A 12,375-nucleotide genomic window follows, 5' to 3' on the forward strand; every position below is an offset into this window, starting at 1 on the left:
TGCGGAACTGAGTGTCAAGCCACTTTCTGGCCATTAATCTCTAAGAGTCTGTTAGGACCATTTGCATTAGCCTGTCTAAAAAAAAAAAAACAAACAAACCCGGCTGGGTCCCCAGGGACCAGAAGTGGGGCTCGGAAAACTGTGCCACCGCAGCCGGCTGGGAGCTGAGGCTCCGTGGCGTCCAAACGCCCTCGTGGGCCGGGTCCTGTCTCATGCCATCTGGGCCCCAGCCAACCCGACTGTGGGGGCCGCAGGGCACCACGGACAGTCACCCCTGAAAAGGGACACTGAAAAGACGGCACCCCCCCCCCCCCAACCCGCTGAGAGGGCAGGGACGTCGATGGAGCACGCTGCCGGGAGCACTCCCCACCCCCAGCCGAAACTCTTGGGTCGTTCGGTAACAGCCCGGCCCGGTCCTTGAACACTGCCCTCGGGAGGCGGGCCGAGGCCAAGTCCGGGGGCGTGTGGTGGTGGGTGGGAGACGGGGCGGGGGGGGGGGGCAGGGTTCTGGAGTCAGACTGGGCACCCGCCCCACCCCCGCCTCCCCAAACCCAGACTGTCCTTTCAGTGATGACCATGCAGCTTTCTTAATGGAACACAATCGCTGAACTTGGTACATTTCAAGCACTTTGGCCTTCCTTCCAGGACACCAGACAGCTGATGAAAACCATCTTCTGTGGGCGCCATGTTAATGAAGGGCCAAATTTCATATGCTTGCAAACTTTCCCCCCTGCCTCCTGCTGTACTATACCCCGCCTTCCCCCGCTTCAATAAAAGGTTGCATCAGAGACAGAGAGAGAGAGAGAGAGAGAGAGAGAGATTTCCATAATTTATAGTATGGGCATTTCACTGGGGACAAACGCTAATCTGTACTTACCGATACATTTAAGAAAATGCATCCTCCCGCAAGCCTGCACCATTTACGACTCTTGGCACGAACCGCAATGCTCAGTCTTCAATTAAGGGACACCTTAGGGTTCATTATCACACAATCGCTCCCTGTGAACCATGCCAAATGCTGTTTTGGCACAGAGCTTGGAAGATGAATTAGAAGGAAGTCTTCTCTGTAATGCCCTCTCCCCAATTCCCATTCCCATCATCAGCGTTTATGCCCTCCTCCTGCCCGCCCCTCCTTCTTTCCAAGTGGCTTTTACTATTCAATTTCTCAACGTCAAACTCGATTCTCTAGAGGTGTAGTTAAAGATGCCACATCTTTTTGTCTTCCGGCTCTCAACAGGCCTCCGCGCGGCTGCCGTCCACACCCCTTTTCGGCCTCGAGGAGCCACAGATGCTTTCCCCCCCCACCCCCTCCTCTTAGAGCTCGGGGTGGAGAAGAGAAAAGGGACCCACACTGGAAACGCACGCACCCCCCACCACACCGAGGGTTCTACACGGGGTGCTCGCAGCACCGGGCGTCTACACGAGGCAATGACTCACGTGTAAAGCTAGCGGCCGTGGGAGGGCGTTTTCAAATATTAAAAGTCGGGAGCTGTGTCCAGAGCCCGTCGCTTTAACCGACCGGAAAGGAAAGGAGGGAAGGAGAAAGCGGAGTACAAGGCTCCTCTGTCTTCCTCAGTCCCCTCTAGAGCAGGGCCCGCACGGTCACGCCCCGTCCTGAAACGGCAGGGCCCTCCGTGACTCGAACCTGTGGGTAAGGACCCTTCCCCGCCCCCGCTTTTGTTTCCTTAACGGGAACACGGAAAGAAGGCACGTTCGCTGGGGCTTTCCGGGTCTCCCAGCCCCCGGTATCCCTCGGCCGGGCAGCCTAGGACAGCGTGGAAGGCAGGCCAAGGGCACCGGGCCCAGAGCAGCCCTGACGTTCCCGGCCTGGTGTGGGGAGGCGGGCGGGCGGAGGGAGGCTGTGTGCCGACTCAGTTTCGGGAAGCGTGCTGATCTGGCTGCAGAGCTGGTCACAACCTCCCTCCGATGAATCTTCCGGCTCCGATGAATCTTCCGGCTCCGCTTAGCATGACAGCCGTGAGGAAACTCGCTATTGACGTCTCGGTGTCACAGCCTCCCCCGCCCCCCGCCCCCCGCCCCCGGCCAGATGGGACAGGTAAGAGGGGCTGGTGGTGATCGAGGCTCTCCCGTCAGACCGTCCGCTCCTGTGAAGCCTTTAAAATAAAATGAGCCGAACGAGCCGGGCCCCAGCTAGGTCGGGCTGATGTTCGCGCAGGACGAGCGGGCTACGAACTGCAAGAATCTTCGCTCGATTTTATGGCCGGGGGCAGGGGGCAGGGGGGCAGGGGGGCAGGGGGCAGAACGAGCGAGAGGAAAGCGAACAGACTAAAAATACTTCGCCCACAAGACGTCTTGTGGAAATTTTATTATATAGAGTGTAAAATGAATTGTCAGTCAAATAAAAAGAACACTTTTTTTTTAAACAACATGCATAACATTTTCCAATTGCCTTTTTTTTAATAGTTAGACATTTCAAGCATTATAAGGAAAATAAGGAGAAAAAAACCAGAGACTGTAACGTCGGTACATTTCAAACGGAATGTCCCTCAGATCAATGAAAAATGCAAGGAAAAACAGCTTCGATTCCGTTTTTCTTTCCTTTAAAAATACATGTTATCTGTACAAGATACACTACAGTAAACGTCGGAGATCATATTATCCCTTTTATTAAATCAAAATCATTTAATTCATATTGTGGTTAATACTAGATTTATTTATTCATCTAGTTAATTTGACAAATATTAAGAAAATATCTCAAAGAAAAAAGGAAGGAAACACCTTGGAATTAAAAAATAGTTACTACATTTTTATGCGGTTTAATGTTCCACAGTGTTTGTTAAAAGTTATATCGGATTTCTTTTTAATATTAAAAATAACAGTATTTATATTTCTGAGAGAAGAGAGAAAGGTTTTTCGTTTTGTTTTTAAAACCAGCTTGGAGGTCTTAGATACACAGCTGCAAAACCGTATGCTAAACACAAGAACACGTTTTTATATTACCCCTTTAGCACTCTAGAAATTATACAAACCCTATAAAACGCCCCCTCCCAATCCCTGTTGGACAGCAATACAATTCTCTGTCTCAATTCAGAATTCACATAATTAATTACAATACATAATAGTTCAGTTTTTTTAAAAAATGCAGTAAAACCAGACAGCCAAGATACGAGAAATTAGAAGTCAAACATTTAATGAATTTACACATTTAAGAATATTTAAATACTGTTTAAAAATTTTTAAAAGAATTTGTTACATACCACCTAAGATTTCCAAGCCACTTTCTGTCGCAACAGAAAAAAAAACCCCAAAAAACTGTAAATAAAAAGACGCGCGACGAAACGAAACGAAACGAAACGAAAACACACCGTGTTGAAATGTCACTGCTCTGAGGCACATTCTGGTGCCTGAATTTGTAGGCACTGCTCCAAAAAGAATCCCAGAGCTTACACGTTTGAAATAACAAACAAGAACAATGAAACAGAAATTATCAGCAATTTTTAGTAACGAATTTTTCCCGATTTTTAGAAAAGTCCTGTTAATCTAAATATAGTGTTTCACAGAACAAAACAAAGTTCTTCATCAAAAGGTTTGCAAATCTATAAACCTCTGTTACAAACGGGTTTTCGCTCACAATGATTTCGGGGAGAAAAGCACTGCGGGCCGCCGTCCTACTGCTCCTGGGGAAGGAAGGGGACAGAAGTTGGTCTGTGAGGCCACCTCTCATGTCCTCGTCTCTGTCGGCAGGGGGTGACAGGTCACCCTCCCCCCTCTGGCCCCTCAACAGGCGTGGACACACACACACACACACACACACAAGCCAATGGCTCTGCGTCTCCCGGGGCCCCGCGTCATGGGACCTGGCCCAGACAAACCCTCTCCTGAACAGGAGGTCCTGGGCGGCTCTCCAAGCAAGGGACACCGCGGTGTGGGGGCAGGGGAGCGGGCGCGAGAGAGCTGTCCTCGGCCACCCGTCAGCCCCGTCCCCTGTCTCCGTGGGGCCCCGGGCACAGAGGGCCAATTTTGGCGGTGAGATGACCGGCGAGCTTTGGGCCCGGGGCCTGTCGTGACCGACACACCGTCCACAGGGACCTGACTGGCGTCGGGTCACCTGAGAAATGCTCTGTGGGAGGATCTCGCCATGTTCCCTACGTTAATAAGAAACCGGTTTCTGGATTCTGACCGGATGAGAGCCGAGCGGGTTTCCGCGCGGGATGAAGGCCGGGCGCCCAGCCCTGTCCGGCCCGCAGACGCCGCGGACTCGCCCTCCTGCCGCCCGCCCCTCACCGCTGGCCGGGGCCAAGGGTGACAGTGAGGCCACGCCGCCCTCTTCAAGGACCGTGACCCTCACGGTCCCTACCGTGACGCCAAGCCCGCCCCGGGTCCTCCGTCTGGGCGCGCTCCCCGACAGCTGGGGAAGCCGAGTGCCACTCGGCACCAGGCGTGAGGCGCCTTCCTCCCAGGGGCTGCCCAGCCAATCCCTCCCCTGCTTGGCCCAAACCCGCTCTCTCCGGGGCGAGGAGGGGGCCGGCGTGGCCGTGGCTGGGCGCACACCCGGGCTCCGGGGAAAGGGGCTGGGGGCCGGGCCGGCTGGCCGGCGACGCACCTGGCTGTGGGCCTGAGCCTGTCCTAACGTCTGCCCGTAGAAAGCGACCTGCTGTCTGTAGTATTCGGCCCAGGCCATCGTGTAGTCCGGCGGGGAGCTGGCCGGAGGGGCAGCGCTGGCGGCGTGACCTGACCAACAGAGAAGAGAACAGGGGTTACCGGGGGCGGGCACGTGGCGGGGGGAGGTCGGGGACACTGCCCTTGGAGGGGTCCCTTCCCAAAGGCTCGGGGGCGGCCGGAACAAGCGCTGGACGTCGGCGGGGCCGGGGCGGTCGGGCGCGGCCCGCGTGCCTGTTCCAAGAAGGTGCCATTAGCCTCGTGCTCCTGGCCCTGCTCCGCCCCTACGGGACCCTCCTGTCTGTCTTCTCTCCAGAATCACCTTCTCTGCATGTCTGCCTGCCCCGTCGGCTGCCGGTGCCAGAAAGAGAGACAGAGAGAGAGAGAGGGAGACAGAGAGGGAGAGAGGTGGGAAGAGGGAAAGGAGTGGAAGTACCTGGCTTGGGTGTGGGGTGCGCCTGTGCGGAGGGGCCAATCCCACCAGGGCTGGAAACACAGGCCCACGTATGTCTGGGAGTCTAGACTCGGGAGGTCTGGGGAAGACGGGGCATCTGGCCTTTCAGCAGGTGCTTGGGGTGCCGATAACCTCCCCGACCCCCCATCGAAGTCCCTGGAAGGGCTATCCACCTGGTGATGATCCCAAACACCAGGGCGAACATCTCCTCAGCGGCCTCTGACCTGAGCTGCTGCAACCAGCAGGTAATATACCCTTCGAAATCAAGGCCCGTGAGCCGTCTTCCCCGACAGCCACTGTGGCTCGGCAGTTTCAGAATACATACAGAGGATGTCGCACGAGTTTTCAAAGAGTTATTTGGGGGCTTTTCTGGTTGCTGTTCCCAAATCTCTTCCTTCTCTCGTTAAAAATGATGGGTTTTGCTTCTGGCACAGCTAAGAAAATGCGCTTCCTCGAGGCGGGAGGCCAGCACCTCAACACCCCCTCCAATTTTAGACTCCCGCCCTGAGTTTTGTTCCTCCTCTTCCCCACCCGGAAACGACCAGAAAAAGCCGGTCACGGAAGAGGACGCCTGGCTGCTCTGAGTCCTGGCCAAGTGGTTCTAAAGGGGGTGGCCGAGGCAGGGACAGCCGGCCCTGAGCTGTCCTCAGGCCCTGTGGCATCCAGAAGGGGTTGGGGGGCGGGGGGGGACGTCTCCTCTGACAGACACACAGGGACCCGGGGAGACAAAGGCAGGACTGAGATCGAGTCACACAGGGAAAGCGTTAAGAACAAAGGTGACGGGGAGGCACGGCCGACGAAGCCTAAGGCGTGGGGCCTCTGGGCCCAGGGGTCTGCTTGCTCGGAAGGCCGTCTCACTCACTCTGTTTTTTGTAATAGTCTTCCCAGGCCTTGCTGTAGTCGGGCTGGCTGTTCTGCGGCTGGCTCTGCTGGCCTGTGCGGAGAACACAAAGGGTCAGGCCCCCGGCGCCGGGCCCTGCTCTGCGCTCGCTCCAGGCCCCGCGGCCCGGGAAGGCGGCAGCAGGCTGGCCGCAGGGACAGGCCGACGGGCAGACGAGTGTGACTACGGTCCCCGTAAGGGTGGGGCCGGGCGGGATGGCTGTCGTCCCCCCCCCGTCCCCCCCCCCCCCGTCCCCCGCCCCGGCGACTGGTGGGACCGGCCTGGACCCTTCGGGTGGAGATCCGAGCTGCAGGGAGCCCCGGGGCCGGGGCGACTGTGTCTGAGGCTCCCCGAATCGGCCTTCAAACGGGACAGAAGAACCAAGTGGTGCTGCCCGCACCCTTCCCCTGGCCCTTCTGTTCGAGAACTGGCGGCTTTCACCCTGGACGAACAGAGTGCAGGGAAAACGGCCCAGAGACTGCCGCGGTGAGGACGGGAAGACGAGGGCCACACGGCAGAGGGGCCGAGGGCCACCCTGTGCGCCTGATCCCAATCTAGCTTCACGCCTTTCCAGGACAGGAGCGGAGTGGGAGAGGAGGCGCGGAGGGTCGCGTCCAGTGCACTCCCCGGGGTGTGCGCTCTGTGCGCTGCCGGCTGCGAGGGCCGGGCTGTGGAACAGGGTGGCAGTGGCCAGCCCCGGGCGTGGAGGGACGAGAAGCCTGGAGCGGGGCGCCAAGTCGGGGCCTTCCTTTCTGCCGAGGTCAGGGCTGGCTTTCGAGTCACCTGCTAAGACCCCTGCAGCGTCCTGTTTTCTGTCACCATTGCAGTTGGCGGCCGGCAGGCAGCACGTGCCATGGTGCCCATGTTCACGGCAAAGTGTCTTCCCCTCGAGTTAATTTACTGCATCCGAGAAGGGGTGGGGGCGGGGCCGGGGCAGCCTGTGTGTGGGGCTCGGGAAGAAGTGAGGTGGGGGGAACGGAGGGGAGAAGACCACCCCCATCCTCCTGGTGGGGCAGGAAGGGACTCCGGACGAAGCTGGGATTGGAACGAGGCAGTTTCGGAGGCCGGGGGGTGGGGTGGGGTGGGGTGGGGTGGGGTGGGGGGGCACCAAGGGCTCCTCCGTCAGACCCAGAGGGCTGGCAACGGCAAAGGCTGGGAACGGCGGCAGGAAGCCAAGCCCCGACGGTGCTTTCTTAGACTCGTCCCGCGTGCCTCTGCCAAGCCCTCCTGGCCAACCTGGGCCGAGGCGGGCAGCCGGGCTGGGCCTCCGCGGAACCGACGCCGTGGCCCCTGTCACTTGCCCCGACTCCAGGACTTTCTCAGAGTCTCGGTCCTCGACACTGGGGCAAACGTGAACCCGACCCGGGTCACCTCTTGTCCTGAGGGCCCTAAAGCTGACCGGCACAGAAGGAAAGAAAACGGGAAGAGGCTCTGGGACAAAGCGGGCACCGTGAAACCCGGGCCCGGCGGACACCAGGCGGGGCGCACGGGGCGCACGAGTCGGCAGGACAATTCTCTACGGTATCCCGCGCGTTTAAGACGCTTCACCAATACTGCGGAAGAAAAGGAACAACAGAGGGCAAGCGTGCCTTCTCAGACCTCAGGGGTACAGTGGGAATGCAGTCTAAACCCTTCGTGCCACAGACGACCAGACGGGGGCCCAGAGAAGGGGACCATGAGGAGGGCCGCCCCGAGTCGGCTCCCACGCGGGCTTGTCCAGCCATGCCCGGGGGGTGGGGGGTGGGGGGGGGAGGGGCGGGAGGGGAGCCCAGAACGCGGGCTCGGACCCTCGGGGGCAGAGCCGCAAGGACCTCGTGCACACACACCGCAGGACGCTTTCCAAACACAGGTGGCCGCTTCAGAGGGCCCCACATCTGAAGGTGAGCTTTTTGTCTCGTTCTTGTTTTCGAAGGCTGTACCAGCAATAAAACTCGAGAGCGACTCATGAGGCCACGTGGGGGCCGGAGGGCGGGCTGCGGGGACCCTTCTCTTACAATCAGCTGTCGGGAGAGGCATCACCCGGCACAGCTCATCCTCCGGCAAGTCCAGGAGGTAGAAAGAACAGCCTTTCTAAGATCGCGCTGGAGAGAAGGAGGGGAGACGGTCACCGTGGGGAGCCACCGTGGGGAGTGGGCGGGGAGCCCCGAAAGCGGGCAGAGCCTGGGAGAGAAAGGAGGGCAGGGCCAGGCCCAACCCGCAGGCCTTCCTGCCCCGGTGGTGGGAGCAGAGCGGACAGGAGTGCGGCCCTGAGAAGGACAGAGCAGAAGAGAAAGGCAGCCCTGAGAGGTGGACGGGAGGGAGCCAGCCGCTCAGCCGGGCAGCCGCTGAGACCCACACACACCCTGTCTTCCGCAGGGCCTGCCGGCGGCTCCCCAGCCCGCGTGTCAGACACACCAGCCCCTCGGCCTCCGCGCGGCGCGCACGGTCCCGCCTCCTCCCGAGTCACTTACTTGGGACCTGCTGGGTGGGCTGTTGCCACGCCTGGTAGGTGCTGCCCCATCCCTGGGTCAGGAAGGCCGGAGGACCGCTGGGAAGACGAGAGGGTCATTCGTCCCAGAGCAGGTCACACCCCCTCCTCCTGGCCTGGGGCCCCCTCCCGCCACGCCGGCCTCGCCCCCGCCCTTCGCTGCTCCCCCGCCCCCTACTGGCAGTGGCCGGGGCCCCAGTGCCACCCGTCCTGACGGAGCGAGAAGTCACCCACCTCACAGGGGTGCTGGGGGGGTTTCCGTTCACCTTAGCAGCGATGCTGGGGAAGCAGGCAGAGCTCCTCGGAGGAAAAGCACTGCAAGAAAGTGAAGAATAAATGAACACAGTGCCTGAGGGCCTGGGCCGGGAGGCCCTCCGCCTCCAGGAAGGCCTCCGGGAAGGCTCTCACCCCGGGACCGCTCAGCGGGCTATGAACAGGCTAGACACAGAGGGGCCAGCGGACAGGGCCAAAGGGATGGGACCTGTCCACACCCAGAACCTCAGGCTATTGGCTGGCCCTCCCTGGAAGCAGCTGGAAAGAGAGCCTCTTGAGGCAGAGACCGACGTAAGACTCACTGTTGATGAGGCGCCGTGGGCGGCTGGCTGAACGGGCTCTGTCCGAAGGCTCCGGGTGCTCCCAGACTGGTCCCCTGTCATGGGCACAGAGGGAGCTCTCACTGCCTGTGGGCCGCACCTCCGCCCTCTGCCCAGGCCCACCCCGAGGCAAACTACCGCTTTCGGGGAGACGGAGCCGAGGGAGGTCAAGACACCCTATGACGCTCACTAGCCTTGCTTCCCCACAGTGGACTTTTTCTGCAGAAACGGCTTCTGCCCCGTGGACTGACCGATACCACACGCAGCCAACGCTGGCACCACCACAACGGCCCTAGCGTGTCACCCTGGGGGTCGGGACCAACCTGCTTGACTCTCCCGTCAATTTAGGCTGGCCCATGGCTCTTTCTGCCATTCTACGTCCCCTTTGAGGTGAGCAGTGGCCAATCTGTCCTCCATCAACACTCCCTTTCTTTATCTGCTTTGAGGCGCCTGAAACTAAAGCCAGAGTCAATGAACGCTGCCTGCAGGGCCGGCCGCCAGGGCCAGGCCCGCGGGAGTCGGGGCAGCGCCGGGGGGAAGGCTGCTGCCCGGGCTGCTCATCTAAGCCTGTGGGGCGCACGGCTCTGGGCCTGAGCTGCTGAGCTGTGGGGGCCTTGGGGAGACCTGCCAGAGGGCTTCCTTCCTCGCCTGGCACCCCCCCCCCGCCCCCCGCCCCGGGCCCCGACCTTCCCCGCCCCCCGTGGCAAAGCGGGAGGGGTGGCCCTCACGGCACGCGAGGGCCGGAAGGCACAGGAAGTACGAGCTTCTGGGGGAGGACAGGTACCCGGGACGTCCCAAAAGGAAACCCGGCTCTCGTCACGCCAGGTAGGGAGAACCTTGTACGTACACCAACTTTCTCATCTATGAGATGTCTGGCCACCTCGATCTGCTGAGGGACGCCCCTGATGGTGAATACTCGCAGGCTGGGGTCGGTGCTGGGGGGGGGGTTCCGCTGGAGCTCCACATGTGCTCCCGACTGCTGATTTATGCTTTTGATGTTCTCACCTCCTGCGGGCAGGTGGACACAAGACACAAGGATCAGTGGCAGCGGGGGCAGAGCCGGACATTCTGGAGGATTCTGCCGTGGAGAGGAGGGAAGGGCGGGGCCCGCGCCCCAGCCGGCACCCGGGAGAGAAGTGCCCTCGGTTTACTCCGAACCGGTTCTGACGAACACCAGGGCCCTCTCGTCTGCAAAACCGGACTCGTGAGCGAAGCTGGTCCTTCCCTCCGAGCCAGGCTGAAGCAGACACCGCGGGGCGCCCGGGGCCCCTGGATGCACACGAGGGAGCTCGGCCCTCCCGGGCCCAGGGAAGGCACCCCATCCTCCTCGTACAATGGGGGCCCCCTCAGCCCCGGCGTGGGCCGCCTCGCTGCAGTTCTCCCCCCGCCACAGGGCAAACAGACGGCCTCCGGCTCCAACAATGCCTGGAGCCCACTCGGGCGTCCAACGTCCCATCTTGTCACTTCTCGGGTCCCTGCCTCCTCCGTGGGCGGGGGGGGGGGGGGGGGGCAGGTCTAGACAGAGAGGCAGCCGAGATGGGGGTCACAGGGGCCTGGGTGGAGCGGGGTAATGAAAATTTAGTTGGACTCTTTGAAAAACCCGTGAGAGTTCCAGTCTCTTAATGAGATTTGCGTAACAAAGGCTCCAGCAGTGTCACAATGGTGTGATTCTTCTTTAGAAATTTCACAGAACTTACAGATCAGTCCTGCTCCATCGGGGAGGGGGGGGGGCGCAGAGTATGAGGAAACTTGGGAGCAGAGTTTTGCGAATATTAGAGAAAGACAGTCTGTGGAAAATCTGGTGCAGGAGACCAGAGAGCCCCAAGTGATCAAAAGCAAAGACTGAAGGCCAGTCTGTGTCGCTCCACCCAGCCCGGAGTCACAACCAACCTCAGATGACATCTGTCATTTCATGGCGACACGTCCACCACCCTTCCTGTGCTGCAACCGGCCCCCTAGCCCGCTGCTGGGGCGCCTAGCGAGCGAGTAGACAAGGAGGGGTTCCCAAGAGCAGGCCCAGCCTGTGTCTTATCTCGTCCTCGACGGGACGCTGTGGGGCCAGGAAGCAAAGACGGAGCCGGGGTCCCACCAGGCTTCCTGAAGGCGGGCACCACAGGAAGGAGACCAGGAGGCCGATGGCCTTCGGAGAGAGAGCCTGGTGCGGATCGGCTGGTGCCGTGTGTCAGTTTAGTTGAGGGTGGGCTTCGGTTTAAAAGCAAATGCAAAAGCACTCAGCAGACCAGCGGGTCGGGACGTGCACGTGAAGTTCTGCTACAGCTCCAGAAAAGCGTCCCTGCGTTTTCCCCCTCGAGCAAAGGGCACTGACCAACGTGGAAGTCACAGCAAGCCTGCCCACAGCGGCTCCCCCGGCCCCCGGGTAGAAGCGAGCCCCTCCCAGCCCTGGAACTGCCGCCCTCCACTCCCAGGTCGTGAATTTATTTTCTCTGCACCATGACACGTGAACAGCTTTGCCAGTCCTGGGCAAAGTGTTTCTGGGGCACAACAAAGAGCAAAAAGAACGGGCCGAGGCCCTGAGTCCCCCCCCGGACGCCGCGGGGTTCTCGGGTTCTGGAGGCAAGAGCACAGAGTGTGCGTGTGTCTGAGGCCGAGCCCAGACCGGCTGTCCTCCGCCGGGCCCCGGAGCAGCGGCCCCGCAGGCCCCGATCCCGGAGGCCCGGGCAGCACGCTCGGAAGGTGAAGAGGCACCACAAAACCGCACGGGGCCGGAAGGAGTTAATTTAAGTTCACCTTCCTTCAAAATGAGGTCACCAGCTTGGCACATGGTGGCTGTCTACAGACGCATTCGGCAGCCTGTCCATTCTTCCACCTGATGGGGGGCAGAAGCGACCCACCAGCGGCCCCCCGGCTGGACGTGAAATCGTAAAGCAATTAATCAAACCTGCTAAAAGGCCCGGCTGACAAGAGCAGGGCTGGCCACACTATCTGTCACCACTGCTGTATTTATCATGGAAATCCAGCAGGGGCCCCGGGAGGCACAGCGTCTGTCCAAGGGCTGGAGCCGGGGGGTGGGGGGGGAGCTGGGCTTGGCTGCCTGTGGCTCCCTCTCCTGCCTCCCTCACTCACCCTCACCGCGCGCCTCTCCGAAGAAGGCGCGCCCCTCACACCCAGCCCCCGTGTGCGGTGTGCGTGGCGGGGAGAGAGACCCTGCTCACCGAACCCTGGGTTATCGAGGCTGCTGTCGGAGCCCCGGGACACAGGATCGGTCACCGCCTTGCACTGTTGTCACTTTCCTGCGGGAGCCGCCCAGCGGGACTCTGGCGGGGACACACGACGAGGGGCCGTTTGCCCGCAGCCAGGTTTCACGGACTCCGGGGAGCGGTCACAGTAAAGGCAGCGAGAT

At 60.4% G+C, this 12,375-nt stretch overlaps 1 protein-coding gene across 4 annotated transcripts in view; it reads right to left on the bottom strand.

Annotated features, from left to right (window-relative positions):
• Window positions 1–3,125: 3,125 nt before the first annotated feature.
• The window catches only part of FUBP3 (far upstream element binding protein 3), a 50,342-nt gene continuing 41,092 nt past the window's right edge, over window positions 3,126–12,375 (bottom strand). For all 4 annotated transcript variants that reach the window (XM_058693807.1, XM_058693808.1, XM_058693806.1 and 1 more), the window contains exons 13-19: window positions 9,862–10,022; window positions 8,997–9,070; window positions 8,656–8,736; window positions 8,405–8,481; window positions 5,937–6,008; window positions 4,565–4,692; window positions 3,126–3,638 (exon numbers count right to left, since the gene is read on the bottom strand). In XM_058693807.1, coding sequence (XP_058549790.1) covers window positions 3,630–3,638; window positions 4,565–4,692; window positions 5,937–6,008; window positions 8,405–8,481; window positions 8,656–8,736; window positions 8,997–9,070; window positions 9,862–10,022 — 602 coding nt within the window. In that variant the 3' untranslated portion in view covers window positions 3,126–3,629. The remainder of the gene's footprint in view (window positions 3,639–4,564; window positions 4,693–5,936; window positions 6,009–8,404; window positions 8,482–8,655; window positions 8,737–8,996; window positions 9,071–9,861; window positions 10,023–12,375) is intronic.

Source organism: Neofelis nebulosa, chromosome 12, assembly GCF_028018385.1.
Source record: "Neofelis nebulosa isolate mNeoNeb1 chromosome 12, mNeoNeb1.pri, whole genome shotgun sequence".
NCBI lineage: Eukaryota > Metazoa > Chordata > Mammalia > Carnivora > Felidae > Neofelis > Neofelis nebulosa.